Raw genomic sequence first — 20,283 nt, 5'->3', positions numbered from 1 at the left:
CAACACCAGGACCTCGTGATTGTCGGACAGCTGTGGACAAATGAATCAATTGACCTCCGACACGGGTGCTTGACATCGCGAGGGAAGCAGCTGTCACTTCAGTGAGAGGGGGAGGGGCTGGATGGATGATCATCATGTTACGTCTCAGGCAAAGTAATAGAGAAAAAACAATGCACTATGCAGATATGGGTGCATATATGTGTAAAATCATTGATATCAATCTGTTGCATGAGAACATAATGTAGATCAATGCAAAATAGTTGTTTCTTTTTTTTAACCCCCCTGCGTTTTCCGTATTCCTCATTCAGAGAGGCAGAAAACCAGTGTTTCCTCCTTTTTTTTTGTTTTCGTCATTATTATGTTCGGGTCAGTCTACTGAACGTCTACCAGTGTGTTTATCATGTCGTCCTGTCCACAAGCCACGTTGTATGAATGCTGACATTAATATTCACGTACAGTTCGGAGAGGCGGACAGAAAGAAAGAGGTCACATAGACAGACAGGGGCGAGAGGGGGAATCGGCGTCTTCGTGGCTCCACATCTCACCGAGCCATTTTCTCTGAAGAGAGTCTCACAGTCTCGTATTTACACGCAAAAGTATACAAGGCTTCTGGAAATCCTCCCCGCGCTGCGCCTCCTTTTAAAACTCCAGGATGCTCACAACGAGTCCTGTGGTCCGACAGGCAGCGACAGATGAGTCACCAAATTTAAAGTCCTGTTTATCAGGTTTCATCAATTTAGTCCCAGTCAGTTTAAAGCGTTTGAGAAGAAGAGAGAAGCTTTCTTTCTCCTCTCCTCCAAAGTTGAATCACTCATTCTAAATGTGTCTTCGGGAGAGGAAACGGGGAAGAAGTAGATGCACAAAGGAGAGGAAATTGGTCGGGAGGAAAGAGGCGATTGGGGCTGAGTTGAAGAACGTCTTGATTGCCTTAAAGAGTCTGGTGCTAGCTTCACATCCTGTACAGCGCCACCTTGCTCGCACACACACCTTATTCAGAGGTATCACCATGTCTACCCTATAGCAGACACACACACACACACATACCTCAAGTGCACATACACACTTAAATACAGCAACCATCCACACCTTAACACACAGATACGCATTCCTCCGTCCTCTTCCTGTGTTTAGCCCAGTATATCCAGGTATACAGGTGAGGCCTTGGCCAGGTTGAGGAGCAGACAGTGGATTTCCTTGATGTTGAGTCTCATGTGCGGTTCTCTCTGCCAGCAGCCCAGCATCAGGTCGTACACTTCTTTAGGACAGGTCCTGGGGCGCTGCAGCACCCTGCCCTGGGTTATACACTCGATCACCTACAGAGGGGAGAAACAAAGAGGAGGAAATGAAAGACAGCTCCGCCAAGGCCCTAGAGTCCCCGCCTTAAAATGCACCCTTACTGATTGGATCTGTACCAAATTACACACCCATCATAAATATCACTCCCCTTATCGATGTCTGTTTTTTTTTTATCAAGATTCATGAATTACTCTGATAAATTAAGGTAAATGTCAAGAAACACCAATGCTAAAGAAAGTGAAAAGATTCCCGCATTCCTGATTGGGATCTGCGGCAAGATGTCGTGGTTATCTGAAGCACAAACAGACAAACACCAACTGGAAGTCTATAACTTTGTGTATTCATTAAATTCCCGTGAGTATGATGGAGCCTTTGCTTGGTGAAGTTGTTTCACCTCGGTGCAGTGGCATACAGGGAAAATGTCAGCGTGAATAAATTATTTACTGCACTGATGAAGTCACATTGCACTGGAGCAGCCGTCCAGACAAATGAGGCAATTTCTTAATAAGATTGCGAGCGGAAAAGTCTCAAACTATAAATTGACATGGGCTCAATTAATTTACTGTCTCATTACACTTCATATCTTCTCTTATAGGTTCATTTAAAGCACAACAAATACGGATTTGAGCTTTAAATCTGCGTCAGTGCGAGGGTTTGGGGCTGAAGAGTTAGGCGACGCGTTTTGAAACCGAGCGGCTGAATGAAGAGGAGATTGCTCCTCTGTACAGGGAGTGGATATATCATCCTCTGACAGTGGCTTGGAAAATATCTTTACAGTTATTTGACTGTAATATAATTAAGCTTTTTATAATTTCCTCAAACATAAAAATACACCCTGCTGTGTGGGATGAACACTAATTAGCAGCGTCTATTAATCCCTCCCGAAAGCACCAAATCGCTTTATGAACATTTGATTATCATTAGATCTCTGCTCTACATTATTAAGGATCTGATCTGTAACAGTTTTATCTTTTTGCCAATCAAGCAGCCAACCTCTCCTCATTTTGTGATGGGAATCAGAGGAAATAAATCTATGTATAAATATAGGGATATCTAGTTTTGAAACAAAGGTCCATATCCCGTGTCACAGATATCTGAGCATCCGATTCGGGGTCAGGAGGAGAGTGAACTGTGAATCAGCAGATATGTAAAAGGGGAAAAGAAGAAGGTGAAAGGGGCTAAAGGTTGAGTTCGGACGCAGCCCGAAAGAGTTGGATGTAAACGGGACGGCTGACATGTTGAGCAGTAACCAGAGTGGAGGTCATGAGCAGGTTCACAAGGCCAAGGTGAAGGTGAAGGGTTGAAAGGATCCGATGCAGGGAACTGGGTCAAGACCCTGAGTGTAACCGACCAAAGGGCCGATTTGTTAAGACTTATTTATTATTCAGAAGCGACAGTCAATTGTTAATTGTCAATAATGATGTATTAAGTGCAGTGAGAACAGGTCAGGTTGAGGTACTTCATCAGTAATTTGAGTCAGTGTTATATACGAGCTGAAAGGAGTGAAATAACTGACAATTTAAACAGTTTTCTTTTTAACATGGTCATTGAGTCATACAGGATATTTGAGGTTCAGCCTGATGTATTTGATATAATTATGAGTCTGTAATATCAAATCTTGATTATCAATTAATCATTAAGGAAATTTACTGTATCGAGCAAAAGTGCCAAACAATCCTTATAGTTCCAGCAGATGAGAGGATTAGTTCATTTTGTGTTTTATAACATAAAAATATGAATAAAGACTGTATCTGGAAAATGTGCATTTTCACTATTTTTGCATTACTAATAGATACAAATGATTAATGTTCCATTTTTATTCCTATTCTTATTTGTAGTCTATCTATTGCCTTTGTCACCATATGCTGTTTGTGTACGAAACACTTTGGGAGCACAGCTTAGATCCTGGACCAAAAAGAACAGATATTTAGATGGAACCGGTGTCACCGGAACACAAAAGTCAGTGTGATCCATGGCAAAAAGAAACGGACATGGTGTGGCTCCCGTAGGACAAACAGGGTTTCAAATTCATTTCTGCTCAGAACAAAAGAGGCATCTGCTGCTGCAGTAGTCTGACAGCGATGCCAGACAGCAGCGCTTTCACATCTGCCTCCCTGTGAATGGGGGAACAGAGTCAAACCTGGCTCCTCGGCTCTGTGTCGAATCTCAACATTAATTCAAGACGTGTTCGCTCAATTATTGAGTTTCTGCGCATTGGGCCGTAGCCTCGTACTGTAAACTGCACCACACCTGTGAGAAACTTTGATCAACAGTTGATCAAATATTTATTTGAACTGAAGGGCTGTTTCCTCAGATCTGGAGCCTACGACTTCATCTTTTCATTTCTTATTTGGCTGGAGATGCTTCCAAGGTAACATTTACATAAAGTTGCTGCTTTGTACATTTGACTATTCTTCTTTTTATTGTGCTGGATCTGTTGCCTTCACAATCCTGACGATAGTCCAACACTGGTGTGGTCAGAGGTGTTTTAGTCTTCTGTACCTCGTTGTTGGAGAGCTGGTACCAAGGCTGTTTTCCGTAGGTGAAGATCTCCCAGAGAACGACTCCAAGACTCCAGACGTCACTTTCTGTGGTGAATTTTCTGTACATGATGCTTTCAGGGGGCATCCAGCGGATGGGTAGCATGGTGTGGCCGCCGACCTTTTAAACAGAGAAATGTTGGACAGGGTAAAGTCAGTATAAATTCGGCAGAAAAGAATAAAGAATAAATGTGTAGGGAGCTGTGAAGCCTCTTTTATACTCTTCCATTCACTTCTCTTTTACATATTGCATTTCTGATGCAGTTCTTCACATTTCTCACGAGGTTTAAAGGAGCCCTGCAAATATTTAATTCCCCCAAAACTGCCGCCTGAGGCATTTAATCAAGCCCGGTTTGGAGTTATATGGCACAGTAGATGGCTTTCATATACCTGACTGTAGCACACCTCTCTTCTGAGCAGCATAACATTTTATTCAACCTGAAAGTATACTGGTGAGATAGGGTTGGTTTTTAATACCTCAAATACTGCAAATAAATATCCTGCGATCAGCAAATGGCAAAAAAAAGAAAGATTCTTGTTCAGGAAAATAGTCAAATGTTATAGAATGTGTGTGTGTGTGTGTGTGTGTGTGTGTGTGTGTGTGTGTGTGTGTGTGTGTGTGTGTGTGTGAGAGCTGCATATGGATCCACTGCAGATTCAGTTTTTGAATGCAGGAGAAATTGAAGTAATGGAAAAGTTGTTTAATTTGAAACTTTAAATTGTTGCATTAAACAATAGGAGACAGTGAGGAGAAATCCACTGCTGAGGAAATCAGTCATTTTGACAGACTTTTGTACCATTTCTTTATGTTCTAGTCTAAGCTGACCATTTAATCCTGATGTGTTTAAAGTGAAGCTGAATGAAACCTAAACCCTGATGCCTTCCCGTCTCCCACTGAACCTCCTCTCTCCACTCACTGCTTCTCCTCACATGAATCTACCGAACCATCTGCGCTCCATTGCTCCACACAGACAGGACAATCCTCGGTTTATGCCTGTTATTAATGGCTTGGTGCCCACACTTGGCCTGTTTCTATGTTAGTCAGTGGGTTATTTAATGGAGTAATAAAATCTGCACGGTCAGATAGCCACCAGGTTCACTGAAACATACCTGCCTTCATCTCGGCAGCTCTTTCTCTCCTCATAACCCTCCCTTCTCTCCCTGTAACGTCATTCCTCCCTCCTTGTTTGTCTGTTTCTCATTTACATTTCAGCCAAATTCATACCTGCTTAATTGGCACTGGAATCTCATACCCTCAATACTCACTTTCATATTCACTACTGCTGCTGCTTTAATTTTGACTTAGCTTTAAGCAGCACAAGAATAGCCAAATAAGAATTGTTCCTGGATACACTTGGGGTACAGGTAGGAGACTTAATTCACATCTTTTGTGGATGGATCCTCCCATAAACAGTGGTACATGTGTATCTGTTAAAATGCAACAAGAAGAGGCGAAGCTCGGAAGCCAAAAAAACACGTCGACTTATATTTCACAGAATTTTACACAAATATAACGGGTATTATTAGAGCAGAGTTTCATAATGATAATAAAATATTTAGAAACATGAAGAATGCTTCAGTGTAGAGCTGCGTGTTTTGGTCGATCTTTCTCTTTCTTGTTTTCTTTCTCTTCCTCTCTCTCTCTCTCTTGCTCTCACACAAACACACTGACTATCAGCAGCGGGTGAAAAATGACCCATTGAAACATCAATAAAGTTTTTACCATCCTCTGCAGGCAGACGACATTTAGAATGCATGTGTGGTACCCTCCGTCCCTCCCTCCCAGTAACAACTGATGATTAATAAGGTTGGAATCTGTCCTGCATCCTTTCCAATGAGTAAAAGTTAGTCTGGTTCTACTCTGGTCTGGTTTCTTATGGTCACTTGCGTAGTTATTTACTATTTTAAAGCCATTATTTCGAGAATAGATGGATAGATCGATTTCTGACAATATTTTCACCAATGTGTCTGGACCAGCTCATACCAATTCTAATTTTTGATTTATTCATCATGGCTGACCATTCCCTCTGATGGTCTAACATATTAATAACAGCCTCTTTGTCTGAGCAGAACGCAAAATGGCAGTATCTCCAACAAGGCCACGTGGACAGAGAAACGAGAGAGAACAGATGAAGAATTACAGGTAAAGGAAAAGTACCAGATTAAACCCTTTTGCTGTTGATGAGGAGGAGGCAACAAACATGAACAAAGTTTACAGAGGAGCAGTCAGAAGAGATTCTCACTGCATCGCTCCGTCATCAGCTCTCAGGAGCTTGGTCGTCCGTCTTTGTCTCCTTAAGCCTGAAACATGCTTCTGCGACTGCGTCTGCGTCTTTTCACGCCGCTGTGGCGCAAGACTCGTTTTCATTCATGCTTCCCCAACCGTTGCGCGTCTTACAAAGCAATCCCGCGCCAGAACACTAGGCGGAGTAATGCTTTTTGTCGAGACGCCTTCTTTCTTCTTCGTTGATTGTTTATTTACATAGCCACTGCGGCTCCTCGTAGCCTTTTTCTGGCGGACAAATCCGCCAGTCAGTGACGGGTTATACAAGTGATCATACTATCGGATATCTTCTGCCAAGTGCTCTTCTATTTGGTCCATATTCGTTCTTCTAAATCTTCCGTGATTTCTGCCGGTATTATGAGGCATGAAACCGGAAATTCAGCTCCAGAAGGGATGTAGAGCAGACCAATCACAGCCTTGCGGGCTGAGTGAGCTTGCGGAGCTTTGCCGTAAATTTTAGAAAAGGGGGTCGACACCCGTCAGCACGTAAGGAGGGATACATAAGCACGTAAGGGACCCGGAAGGGCTCTTGCGCTTACGGGCCCGTGAAAACGCAGAAGCATGTTTCAGGCTTTAGCCGTTCCCGTCTTTCTCTCTCTCTCTCTCTCTCTCTCTCACTCGTTTGCACCTTCTCTCTCACCTCTAAGATGGCGCCCTGTCTCTCTCCCTCCCTGTCTTACAAATATGCATCATTTCAACGAGTCCACTGCCTGAACGTTTCAGGAACGCCCCAAAACCGGAGAAAGAATAAACCAGGCGAGGGCTTTGGGTTCCCTGTAGTGACCTCCTGGAGGCTGTGGTATCCAGGGCAACTGCACTAGTTAAGAGGAGAGCATTATGGGATGCGGTGTAGGAGGGGCTTAAGTGATTTACTCCACCCACTCCTCTGTTCCTGCAACAAACACGGGAACTCTACCTTAATTGCCCTCTGTGTTGCTATGGAAACAAAAACTCTTTCCAAGAATCCTTGTGTCTACGTATGTGCAGTGTGTGTGTGTGTGTGTGTGTGTGTGTGTGTGTGTGTGTGTGTGTGTGTGTGTGTGTGTGTGTGTGTGTGCAGTTTTGTTTCCATCCCTGGAGAAAAGAGCTCCTTCTTCTGGCCATCTCAGACACAGTAATGCTTGATATATAAATGTTCATCACATGCTGTTGTTCTGCTCAATCTCTTAGAAATTATGTTAATATAACAAAAAAAAGTTGTGATGCTGCTTGGATCACATTATCTGTTAATATCATGAGGAATTGGTGATTAACATATTTTTCAGGGCACAAATATGGACAGACACTATAGACACTATATTTATTTTCCACCTGAACATCAGTTCTTGTAGTTCAATGTCCATTTGTCATAATTCAACTTTTTAATGGGTTTCACGGGGCACTTGCAGCACCTGGTGAATGTTAGGGAGAGATATGGCCCGGTTTAACACAGAGAAAGATTTATCCATTATCTATACCATTGTTCTTACAATACAAAAAAAACTGCACTCTCACCTTCCCACAGAGGGACAATTTAAAGTCTCCAATTAACATAACCCCTAATTTACATTTACATGTCTTTAAAAAATTTAATTAAGTACATGTTATGGATACATTGAGCTTTGATTGTATTAAACCTTTTTATTAACTTAAGATTAACTGTGTTGATTTGTATCTTGTCCTGCAGACGGTGATTTGTCAGTCCACACGAACACTGACTCACACACTGCTTGACTCCAGCATCTCCAGGTGCCCCATTAAAATTGTGTTTGTCTGTGTTGGTCGGGACCCAGATATGGGTTGTAAAACACACACACACACACCCTCTCACGCACACACACACCCTCTCACTCACAGACACACACGCACACATACACACACACACACACACACACACACACACACACACACACACACACACACACACACACACACACACACAAGCCAAAATACTCTAAAGAGATTGTTTATGTTCTACTTTGTTGCCAGCGTTTCCCTCCAGTCTGTGTCAGCGGCATAAAACAGTCAGGGCCTGAATGTTGAGACGCACGCACACATTTGAATTTCTTTCATCCTTTATGCTTGGGCATGAAATCAGTTTATGTGCTTTCACCCCCAAACTCCAAGTCCAAGTCCAGCCCCGCCCGCATGCCCTCACACACACACACACACACACAAGGCATCGGATGGAGTCATCCTCGCCTGTTTGCAAAAGCATCTGTCAGGTTCATTGGGTAACAGGGGATTCAGTGACGTCACCGCGGCCCCTTCAGTCCTACGCCTCTGTTTCTATTTCCTTACATCCACACACACACTGGGGGAGGCAGCAGGGGGGGGCGTTCCGATTCCTCTATGACTCATCTTTGCTCTTGTCTGACGCAAGAGCATAACTGGGTCCCCACAGAAACACACACACACACACACACACACACACACACACACACACACACACACACACACACACACCTCTGTCTGTCCTGGATGTTGAAACATGAGTGGTTGCTCGTGTTTTACCTCCCACCGTTCTGTACCTTTCTCCTGCTTCCCTGTTTTCCCTGCGTCTGTCTGTGTCTGTGTGTTTCGGATGTCCTGCTCTGTGGTTGTGTGCAGCTGCAGCTCGGGTGTGTGTTTGTTTTTTTTTTGCACGACGTCTCCTCCTCTCCCACCACAGCATGTGTAGGTCTCTTTATCCTTCCATCGCTGCCTCCTCTTCTTTTGTATATTTATTCATGTCTTGTTTTCTCCCTCCCTGCACGGCCTCCCGCTCGTCTCTCCCCCACCTCCTCTCTCTCTTCCTGCTGCTCCCTCCATCTCTCTCTCTCTCTCTCTCTCTCTCCTTTCATCTTTGCCACCTTCCTGCCTCCGTCTCCCACACTTCCATCTCTCCCCTTCTCCCCCCTCTCCTTCTCTCATACTGCTTCGGAATACTAAACACAAGTTGTCTGATTACTTTTCTTCCCGACAAACGTTGGATACAACTCCGAGGATCACTGCCACTGCCTTCGCCCGTTTCTATGACGACAGCCTCAGCGCTCAGCTTTGTTGAGGCGAGGTGAAAGGAGGGAGGAGGAGGAGGAGGAGGAGGGGGAGGAGGAGGAGGAGGAGGAGGAGGAGGAGGAGGAGGAGGAGGGAGATCGCTGTGTGTCGTCACACAGCTATAGTACAAAAGCAAGCCCCAGAGGAGAGACCTTACAGTTTAAGTTTAATTTGATCCCACGCACATCTCGTTACTCCACATTTAATCATAAGTTTTCAGAAAAAGTCCAAAGAAAGGTCATTTTCACAACACAGATTGATCGTGGCTGTGTTGTTATTGAATATTTGACCTTTATAAAAATTGTGGCATAACAAATTTTCCACATGCTGTGAAATATGATTAACATTAACATAAAAGCAAGAATAAATATTAATAAGTCTTTTTCTGAAAAGAGTAAAAAAGGAGGCTTTTTTTCCCTTTTACATTGTGAAATGTGATGAAACAATAGTTTTCTAATATTGACAAATATATGCATTATAGTGACCTATGTCAAGGAGGTTATGTTTTCACCCCTGTTTGTGTGTTGGTTGGTTTTTAAGCACGATAACACAAAAACTACAAGTTAGACCATTAAATTAGGTGGAATGAAGTAGTATGGGTCCGGAAAATACGAAAACTGGTGCGGATCCAGGAATTTCGTATAACATTTTTTTTTTTAATTTTCAAAACATTTGCTTTTGTTTGTGAGATAATCATTCTTGGAGCTTGATAGAGAAACTCAGACATATTTAGGATATTTCAAAGTGTGTGAAATTTGAATCAGATTCAAATAAAAAACTGTATCAAGGGATTTCATAATGATTCATGATCGTTTTGCAATGCAAGTAATGATTTATATAAGCCTGATGTATGCCGGATATAACTTAACTGCTTTCCTGCAAACTAAATAATAATAGTGTTCTTATATGACCTGAAAATATGGCAGCAGACATACAAAACAAAAAATTCATCAATTATTTCCATTCCTGAATTATACATTTTTTAATGCCCTGGTGATCATTGTCTTTCTGATCGTGACTGTTCAAATACTTATTCGCTCCAAATGGACATTTGTCCTGTGGCTAAATGGCTGCTCCCTTCCTGTGTCACTCGTTCTCCCTCCTCTGACGACTGTGCTCCTTCACGTCACTCATGTCAGTTTGTCACAGTGGATCGGAGAAAGGACATAAAGAAAAGGACAGTCTCTGTCAATCAATCAGTAAGATTTATTAGATTTTGCCATTTTGGAAAGGTGACAGACGCTGTGCAGAAGGAAGAAAACACACTCTCAGCCGTCTCTTGTAGCTCTGAGCTATCTTGACTCTCAAAGACTACTAAATGTCCCTGCACACACACACACACACACACACACACACACATACACACACTTTCCAGGAAGACCCTTTGGACAACACCCCTTGACATAAGTGCGTTTGTGTTATATCCCACTAGCACAACACTTCCGGCAATCTGAATAGGTTTATTGTATGCAGAGCTGTGTACTAATATACAATGTGAGTTTTGTGACCTTGCATTGTATCTACTGACTATATCAGGCTCAGAGTTTGATTGACAACAAAAAGTAGGATTTAGAGGAACATTTTAGAACTAACCAGACTGTGTACAGTTTGCACAAATGTTTGTTTGAAGCTACCATATTTCATACTATTTCATGATTTATTATTTCACTCTTTCAAACTAGCTTCTTAAATTAAAAAAATGTGAGTATATTTACACTCTGTGAAAACTTGGTGCTAAAATAATGAGTCTCTATTAAATCTTTACAACAATAGGTACATATTGTTTAATTTTTCCACATCGTCAAAAGTTGAGTCACCTTTTTTTTTATTTCGTTTTTGTAATTATAATTTGATAAAAATGTTTTCATCAGAGAAGCATATTAAATTGTGTCATGCAAGTGTGTCATTAGCCGGGTCCCTGGTGAACAGAAGACTTCTAAATTCAAAATGAACACCTCCTGAAAAAATAAAAGAACCTAAGTGTGAATAAAGGAAACTGCTGCCGCCACCAAACAAAGCTCATTCTGTCTCTCAGTGAAACCAACATGTATGTTTAATTCTGCTGCACTGCACTGCACTGGGTTTAATTGTGCCACCATGGCAGGCGGCTTACTGTAACTCGGCCAGGGCCCATCAGTCATGCCCATGCAGAGGGGGAGGGGGGAAGGGGTGGGGAGCAGAGAGGGACCCACGCAGCAGGGAGGGGGGAGGCTGAAAGAAGAAAATTAGGTTGACACATACACCTACCCTGTAGTAGTCCGTACTGTAGACATCTCTGGACATGCCGAAGTCCCCGATCTTCACCAGCAGGTTCTCGCCCACCAGGCAGTTCCTGTCAGACACAGAACAAAACACAGCTGTGAAGAACATGTTGTTGAGTTTAAGTAAAAGACGTTTAACATCATTTGAGACGTGTTACATAGTTGCAGTTACTCCTGGCGCAGTTATCACACCCTGTAAAGGTTTTCATGTTTGCCTCAAATCCACTATCCTGTCGTTAATTTGCAAACTTGATGACGTTGAGTTCAGTGAAGAAACTGGACTTTTATTTTGCTGTTTGTCTGTAGCAGCATGTCTCTCACATAGATTAGAGAAAACATGAGCATATGTTCTGTAAAACAGCAAATATCCGCTTTTGCAATTGACTTGCAACAACACAATAAAAACAACCAGAGATATACTGTAAATATTCTCCAATTATAATCTGTCATGAAAGTAACATGTTTTACACAAGTACTGAAAGTTGCTATGTATGTTCTCTTTATATTTGATCATATTTTATGTTCACTTGCGTGATTCCGCCACATTCACATCATTCTAAGTCCTTCGAGCTTCTTATTGGTTAGTTCTGCCACATGTGACTCCGAAAAGATTACATGTTGCCGTTCAAATACACACACAAGAACACGACAAACCTGGTGGCCAGGTCGCGATGCACAAAGTGCTGAGATGCCAGGTAGACCATGCCGGATGCTATCTGCTGGGCGATGTGCAGCATCTGAGACTGGGTCAGCTCCACAGGTCTGGTGGTCTGACCCTCTGACATCAGAACCGCGTCCGGACCGTGAGCCCTGTGAGTAAGTGAGAGAGTAAAGTCTTTAAAATTGGTAATTCACGAGAGGGGATCTCTACTGTATCATTGACTTAAATTTGTCATCATGTCTGTTGCCATTTGCCGGTCACTTTTCTGTAATGAAGGAAAGAGCCATGCCTGAGGAACTTGTTGAGGTCTCCGTGCTTCATGTACTCAAACACCATGATGAGAGGGTCGCTCTCCACACAGACGCCGTAAAAGGTGACGATGTGTTCGTGTTGAAGGTTTGTCAGGAGCTCAGATTCACGGTGGAAATCCTTCCTGGCATTTTCACTGGCCTCTTTAAGTGTCTGCACACACACAAAGACACAAAGGGACATTTTAATAAACCGACAAATGAAATAGTTTCACATTATTCCACGTACACTATTGCCAGTGAGTCATTTTCACAGTGGACACGATCTGCTCCATTTTATTTGGCTGATGTCCACCATGAAAAAAAGGTCTTGCTTGTAAAGGGTGAGCTACAGCAACACGGCAGCCACATTGTGAAATTACTGGCACTGAGCGAGGATTGATTCAATGACCGAGCAGGAAAACTGGAGACATTTCATATTAATGTAAGCCATTACAAAGTACAACACTGTTGTACAACACTTCATTATATTCCCTGGTTCCCTCTGAAACTAATCTCCTTTCCATGAATCAGGAAATCTGTTGGGCAGGTTGTGTAACACAGGCATCTGTGACAGAGGCGCTAAAAGAGTGTGTGTGAATAAAAAAGAGAAAAGCAGTTGCAGGAAATGAAAGTGATACAGGGTCTGTATTCATTTCACATCTAAAGAAGAGAAATATAGAAAAGTCCTCCTGTCCTAAACATGAATAATAGATTGTCTTCCTACAGTGTATGACATGGATATATGTTCACTCTCTACCTTGTGCATGTGGCTGTGAACTAACAGTGCAGAGAGAAGCTCCTGTTACGAGCACGGGTCTAAAGGACAAGGAGAAGTCACCCAGAGAGCTCACGCAGAAGGAAGTGACCCGTGACCCTTCATCCAGAACGCTGAGATGCCAGAAAATGAGACAGACGGTGACTCCACTCTCAGCCAATCGCGAAGCCCGCGGCTCGATCATGTACATTACAGGCTGTAAGAGGATACAGCGCCATAACGACGGTGGATTATTACAGTATAGATATTGTATGGACAATGTTCCAATCTCAGCTGGAAATGTGATATCGCACATGTATGGGAAATCATGGTTGACTTTCTGCTGATGTGTTCTCAAAGTGAGAGTACCTTCTGTTAGAAAACCTCCCAGTTCCACTAAATACCAAACTGAGAAGAGGATGAGTAATGATAATAATGATAAATAGCATTTATTCCACCTTCATGAAGGGTTTGGGTATTGTGATTAATGGCTTCATTAATTAATGGTTAGTAAATAATTTACTCACGACCATTAAAAAAACACATGGCGGCTATCGCTGGTATGTCATCACCTTGCAATTATTGATGTTTGTAATATCACTATTTGTAAATTAATAAATATGAATAAATACTCTAATTGGAGGAATCTTCTCGGAGGAAGGTAGAGGGACAGGATAATAAAACAACTTTTAACGGCAAAATACAAAGTGTTGATAAACACCACACTCAAACTGCCAACCCCCACATTGTCATCATAACAGTTTATAATTTATCTATAAATTAATTAACTATTGATAAAGTAAATAACAACTTTCTAAAGGAGTGATGAATTTAAAAAGTGGCACTTAAAGGCTACAGGGACACTTTAGAACATAAACACTGATAGAGCTCTGTTGGAAGTTTACCTAGTTTGCCTCTCCATGACAAAACAAAAGCTGGAATCAAATTTTTGGATTTTAAAAGGGGGAAAAAAAATCTTTCTTTCTCGACAAAGACGTGAACTGCACCACTGAGCCCGACCAGCCAGCAGAAAAAACATTCATCACCAGGCTTAGAACGCTACAACAGAGACTTTGTCGTGCGTCAGAAACTTCGATGTATCCACTGTCGCGCTCTCACTGTCTGAACTCAGTGTCGCGTTAAGTCTCGAGCCAAGAGCCATATTTTTTGCAGCGTTAGTTATCCGGTCTGTGCACATTCAGGTCCCTGGACAAATAACAAGCAATCAACAACCAACCTCTAGCTTGGGACTGTAGTGATTCCCATTTACATGTGCAACATTATGGAAAATGGAAAGTGTTCATGATTGATTGCGTGCGAGTGTGTGAGTGTCTATAGACGTGAGTGTGTGTGCATATGCATATTTCTATGTACAGAAGCACGTGTTATGGTGTTGCCTGTGATCGATGGCAGCTCAGCGTATTGTAGTAAAACTTGCCTCTGTATTATGGATGACTGGTTGATTGATGGCCGACTCTAAAACCAGGACCATTAAGCTCTATTAGCGAGTGCAGGTTATTGTAATGTGGTGCAGAAGGCAGAACATGTTTCGATAATGTAGCACGCATGACAGAGTGTAACATAAGTCCAGTATGTACACTTCATTATTGATATAGTGTCCATCTAAAGAAAAACATGTATTTTCATCACTGAAGCAGTTGTAAGAAAGACTTAAGTGTCAATGGTCACATTTTGAAGAAAAAGTCTTTGTCAATAAACCAAATTGCTGTTTCGATATCAGGCAGGGCTCATGTTTAAGTAACTTATTAATTTCTCTGTGATTCATGACCTCAGACACAATAATGAAAAGCAAAAAGACTGAAGAGAAAAAATGTAAAATATCTGTAAAAAGAGGAACACAGACCAAAAACAACCGTACTGGGACAGAAATTGACCTTAAAAAAGTTATAACATGATTTGCGTCATTAGTGCCTCTTTCAGTCTGGGGGGAATTAATCTGTCCATGACCAGGTTGTAGTCTTTAGTTCCAGAAACAGTGTCTCAGTTATTTTTGGATTATATGAACTACTTTCAAACCCCCCCAAAAAGCCCCTTTTTAGTTTTTTATATTTTGGGTGAACCAATCCTGAAAATCCTTGAAGGTCTGTTGGAAATGAAATGTTTCCAGCAGCTTTCATAACAAATTGGCTCCTTGGATGCAGCAACAAGGGGTAGGAAGAGGAAAACGGCACAAGAGGAATGGTGAGTCATGCCAAACGACAATGAGACGAGGATGAAAAGAGCCGAAAGAGTGAGACGTACACTCAGTGAGCAGGTGGTGCATTAGCTGATTGAACAGAAATGATGAATTGAGAGACTTAAATCAATGACGTGACACTAATGACTCAATGATTCATCTACTGTACATCATGTCTATAAACAGCTGAACCTGTGCTTGTCTCAGGGTAAGAGATGTGCTGCTTATAAAACATTTCACCGGGTCTGACATCAACATCCAGACCCTTGTTCTACAACCAAGAACTCTGCTTCTGAGGATTTTCAGGTGCGTTTTTTTGCCCAGACTTAGCTGGAGCTAAGCTGGCATCAAACATTGCGCGGCCGGCGAGCGGTTTAGAGTTAAGCTGGAAAGAAAACAGGAAGTGTTGGAAGAGAGAAGAAAGTGGAGGATTTGAGAGATGGAAGGTGCCAGGATGAAGTGAGAGTCGGGTACATGCCAGGTTAAAGAGAGACTTTGAGGTAAGGAGTGGAGGACAGAGGACAGAGGAAGTGTGTGTAGAGGGGAGTGGGGGGGGGGGGGGGGGGTAAGTGAAGACACAGGGAGAAGGAAGGAAGGGTGAGGTGGGGGTCTCTCACAGGTCATGTATTGTTAATGAGAAGTTCTTCACCAATCAGATCCTGTTTCACCGCAGACCAGCAGAGAAAGCATACTTGATGGTGAGATGGATGGATGATATATGTGATTGGAGGATGCTCCCTGGGAAACCGTTCAATTTGAGCCCCGGAAGTCGGTGGTTTGAGTGTAATTCCACCTTTCGCTTACTCAGAAACTCTGGAAAGGAGCGGCTTTCTAACAATAGCGGAGGAAATGGGGGTGAGATGATGGCGATACATACGCCATAGGAAGGATTTTGATTGAGAAGGCCAATGTCTACATTTCACAAACGTACAGCGTGATTATCTGCTGGAATATTCGATATGTGAAATGTATTCTAGGTACCGGATCGAATTGAAAAATACCGTAAGGTAATAAATTCACCTTCAATAACATCATAATGTGATTTATTTTGGTGCAACCGATCATTCAGCAGCAGCAGGGTTTTTTAAATGATTCGTCTTAAAGCTAGACTCCTCATGAATCGGAATAACCAGACTGGATGATATTTCATTTATTTTTTACAAATAAAATGTCTCTGTGGTTTTCAGATTATTAAAAACAAAGCTTTAGTTTTGTTTTCTAAGTGACCAGTTGAAAATATCTTTTTTATCCAGGAAACCCTACAGTCAATCACACAGTGATTAAATATGTTAAGGATAATAAGGAAACTATTCAAATGAACACTGGAGAACAGAGCTGTTGAAACAATGATTGGCCAGCTGACCCACTCTAATGTGATTGGTTAACCTCCTTCAAAAACATGTTTGCTTCCATGAGTGCACTTTTTAACTTTACATTACCTTTACAAACATAAAAAACCTATACGAGACATAGAGGAAAGAGAAACAGGAAAATAATCATTTGTATTCTTTAAAACAATTAGACTTCCTGATTACCTTGACAGCCACCAGTATCTTCTCCTGGTCAGGTGAGAGGTTGTAACACTCGGCCAGGAAGACCTTTCCGAAGGCTCCCTCTCCCAGCTCCCTCTTCAACACAATGTTGTGTCTCTTGATATGCTGGACGACTGTTGAACAAGGAGACACAAAGAGGAAAAAGTGAATGTCCTTTTCTTTTCTTTTTTTTACCATTTTTGGTCCGAATTTTTTCTTTTTTTAATCAACTGAGGTCACAATGTCCATTCAATTAATAAATATGGTAATTTATGGATATCCTAAGTAAATAGAATCTGATTTTAGCCAATCAAAAAAAAACACAATTATTGGTGTTTTAACTAAAGCAGATGTTAAGAACCTTGATTATTACTTCTGTTCCTCACTAAACATGAATGAATACTGTATGTTCAATATATGCCTTCTATAGCTTTTATTATTGACTGCTGCAGTGCTGAACTTGCATGACTGTCCTTTTTCCGATTAAACAGTTAGGTAGAGGACATATTGATAAACCACTGAAGTGTAATTGGATTGATATATATATTGTATTTTCTGTAAAACACTATTGGTCCCAAGCTTCAGTGTATTCCCCACCCAGTGCGATACCCTGGTGCCCAACAATTACACATTTATTTGTCCTTTTCTCTAAATTGTTACTCCTGTATTCCATATGTACAATATGTTATGGATCCATTGCATAATTTCATATTTTGTCAAATTACTTTCATTTGTTTGTTAAATTGGCAGGTGGAAGATTAGGATATTTTTTCTTTGGCATATTGTTCATCATTTATATACTAATTTCATCCAGATTGTACTGTAATTTGAATATTAAAAACGTGTTCCTCTGTCTGTTTCATGTTTTAATCTCCTTCTGCCTCCTGCTCACCCACAGCTGGATCAAAGTCGACAAACCTGCTCTCTGTTGCTAAGTAACTCACAACTCCATGCCAGTTGATTTTTTGAGAAAATTTGGCATCTCACCATGGTGATGATTTAAGCTTTTTTATTGTAGAGTGATTAACAGCGTGGCGTCGTCTCTATAACCGAGCTCGAGGCTGCATGTCTTTCTGAATGTGAGCCACATGTACAGCTGTCTGCTTGCAAGGAAACTCATATTATCCAGCATGCACTTGGGTACTTCTTGAACATGCACACACACACACACACACACAAACACATAGCGAGAGGGAAGACAACAAGATCGGAGATTTATCTCTGATGTGATTAAGAGGTGCATTTGAAGAAAAGCTGTCCACTCAGAATATCACATTAAAGCCCAGCTAGACTCTCAGAAGCTACATCGATCTACACTGTTAGCTACTGAGGGCCACCAAAACCTAATAATGTACAGACAGAGCAAAACGAGAGAGAGAGAGAGAGAGAGCGAGAGAGAGAGAGAGAGTGAGAGAGAGAGAGAGAGAGAGAGAGAGAGAGAGAAACGCTACGTCACTGGTCTACATCCGATTTTCTAAAGCATCTCATTCTCAGTGTAAGATTGTGCAGGAGGGAAACACCCACCATGCAGAATGTACGCGTCAACATGTGTGCCTCAGCTCTGTGGACACTAGACAGTGCGTCAGCCGTGCCATGCCAACATATTAGCTTTCTGTTTTTCTAATACGGTTTGTGAAATGCTTTGTTTTTGTTTGACTTCTTGTGGTGGATGTTGAGCTCAAATAAAAAAGGCTTTGATATGAAACATCCAAGTTCTCATCCGTGTGTTGTGTGGTTGAGTTCACCGAGCAAAGGCCCAGTGATCAAAGCTGAGGAGAAGTCTTTGGAATTATTTGAAAGCAGACACTTAGTATATTCCTCACTCCATCCAGAAGTGTCTTGAATAACGTCCAAGGTACTGAGTACTGGCTTCGTGTTTTTACTGGCTAAAGGCTCCTTCCTAACAAGCTGCTGCTACCTCACTGGTTTGGAACATAGACGAGGTGGACAATGAAATAGCCCAGATTTGAACGCTGGCGTCTTGTGCATCTGGAGCCAGTCAGACCAATCGTGAGCCAGTCTCAGCTGGCAATCATGATGTTTCACCCTAATCTCATCAAACAACTAATTCGACTCAAACTTATCAAAAACATGAAAACTTGGTAATTGTGAGAAATAAACTTTTACGTTTTAGCCTGATCCATGTCTCAGCTTTTGACATGGAGGAGGCATATGTTTCACTTTTAAGGAGCAGGCTACTTTTCCATGTTTATGTTGAGTCTATAGTTTGGAACAGTTAAGACCAATTACATATTTACATTTGTTGACTGTGAAATTACATCATAACAGCATTTTCCCTTATGTTCAATGTGGTCACAGTGCATCTCTGACTGTCCTCAATGAGGGTGGATTTAAAAAACTGGACTGTCACCCAACTGCAATCCAATCACCCAAAAAGCCTTTCATGACATTGTTTCTTTGGGCAAATGTAGTGAAACGTCTGTATTTATCAGCTGTTCCTAGTGACATGAAGTCGTCAGTGGAGAAACAACGGAGGCAGGAGACGGAACAATCACAACTCCCCGAGCAGAAGCAGCACACAATAAACCCACATCCCCACAAGACAACAACCCACCATTTAACCAGCTAATTACCTCACCACACTGTTTCTTACTGCGGTTCTGTTATAAGCACTCACCCATAAAAACGCCTCGCACCACTTCTCCCTAATTAACATCCCCCAAACAGCAAATAAATTGATGTGTGCAGACCAATGATCCCTCTATTGCTTTATCTTTTACTCCTCTGGCAGGAAGATTTGGTGTTGGCTCACATCACGTCATTTGCTGCTTTTAAAATTCACTTTTTAATCTTTTTAATTTATGTGTTTTTGACACAAATGTTGTATTTATATAAGCAGGAATTTTAAATCGTTGCATATGGTTATCCACATCATTCAAAATTGGGTATTTTTCATGAATCCGGCTTCCAGCTGTCTGCCTTTGTCGATGTTACACTCCTCCTTCCATCCTGCTTTCATTATTAAACTGTATCTCTGTGTGCAGTGCTACACATTCCCCTCTTCCCCTCAATCAGTATCCTTAATTAAGATCTACAGAAATATTATTCCCCCATTTACCAAACTTTGCACTCTTATTCTCTGATGTTTTTCCTAATTAGCACCCGTTTTCCATGCTTATCGTATTTGCTCATTTTCCCTCATTTAGCATCCCTCCATCCAGCCTCATAATCTGACTCTTACTTTCCATATTTAGTATCCCTCTGTTCCATCATTAATTTCTCCCTTTTGCCATTCCCCTCTGCTGCTAAACCTATCACTTTTTAATCAACATCCTCTTGTTACCCAGGCTCTCTGGTACAGAAGTCCCATTCAGCCCTCACATTAAACTCATAAAGATTTGTTTGTCTAACTAAGTCCTTACTGACTTCGTCCTAAACAGGATTCAAATTCTGTAAAAAAAAATAAGAGATGACTCGTCCAGAAGCTGTCTT

At 41.7% G+C, this 20,283-nt stretch overlaps 1 protein-coding gene across 1 annotated transcript in view; it reads right to left on the bottom strand.

Annotated features, from left to right (window-relative positions):
• The window catches only part of ntrk2a (neurotrophic tyrosine kinase, receptor, type 2a), a 73,778-nt gene continuing 53,495 nt past the window's right edge, over positions 1-20,283 (bottom strand). Inside the window, exons 15-20 of the mRNA XM_062381832.1 lie at positions 16,834-16,964; positions 12,347-12,519; positions 12,051-12,206; positions 11,383-11,467; positions 3,799-3,957; positions 1-1,313 (exon numbers count right to left, since the gene is read on the bottom strand). Coding sequence (XP_062237816.1) covers positions 1,128-1,313; positions 3,799-3,957; positions 11,383-11,467; positions 12,051-12,206; positions 12,347-12,519; positions 16,834-16,964 — 890 coding nt within the window. The 3' untranslated portion in view covers positions 1-1,127. The remainder of the gene's footprint in view (positions 1,314-3,798; positions 3,958-11,382; positions 11,468-12,050; positions 12,207-12,346; positions 12,520-16,833; positions 16,965-20,283) is intronic.

Source organism: Platichthys flesus, chromosome 3 (assembly GCF_949316205.1).
Source record: "Platichthys flesus chromosome 3, fPlaFle2.1, whole genome shotgun sequence".
Lineage (NCBI taxonomy): Eukaryota > Metazoa > Chordata > Actinopteri > Pleuronectiformes > Pleuronectidae > Platichthys > Platichthys flesus.
This window is presented reverse-complemented; position numbering and strand designations above follow the sequence as displayed.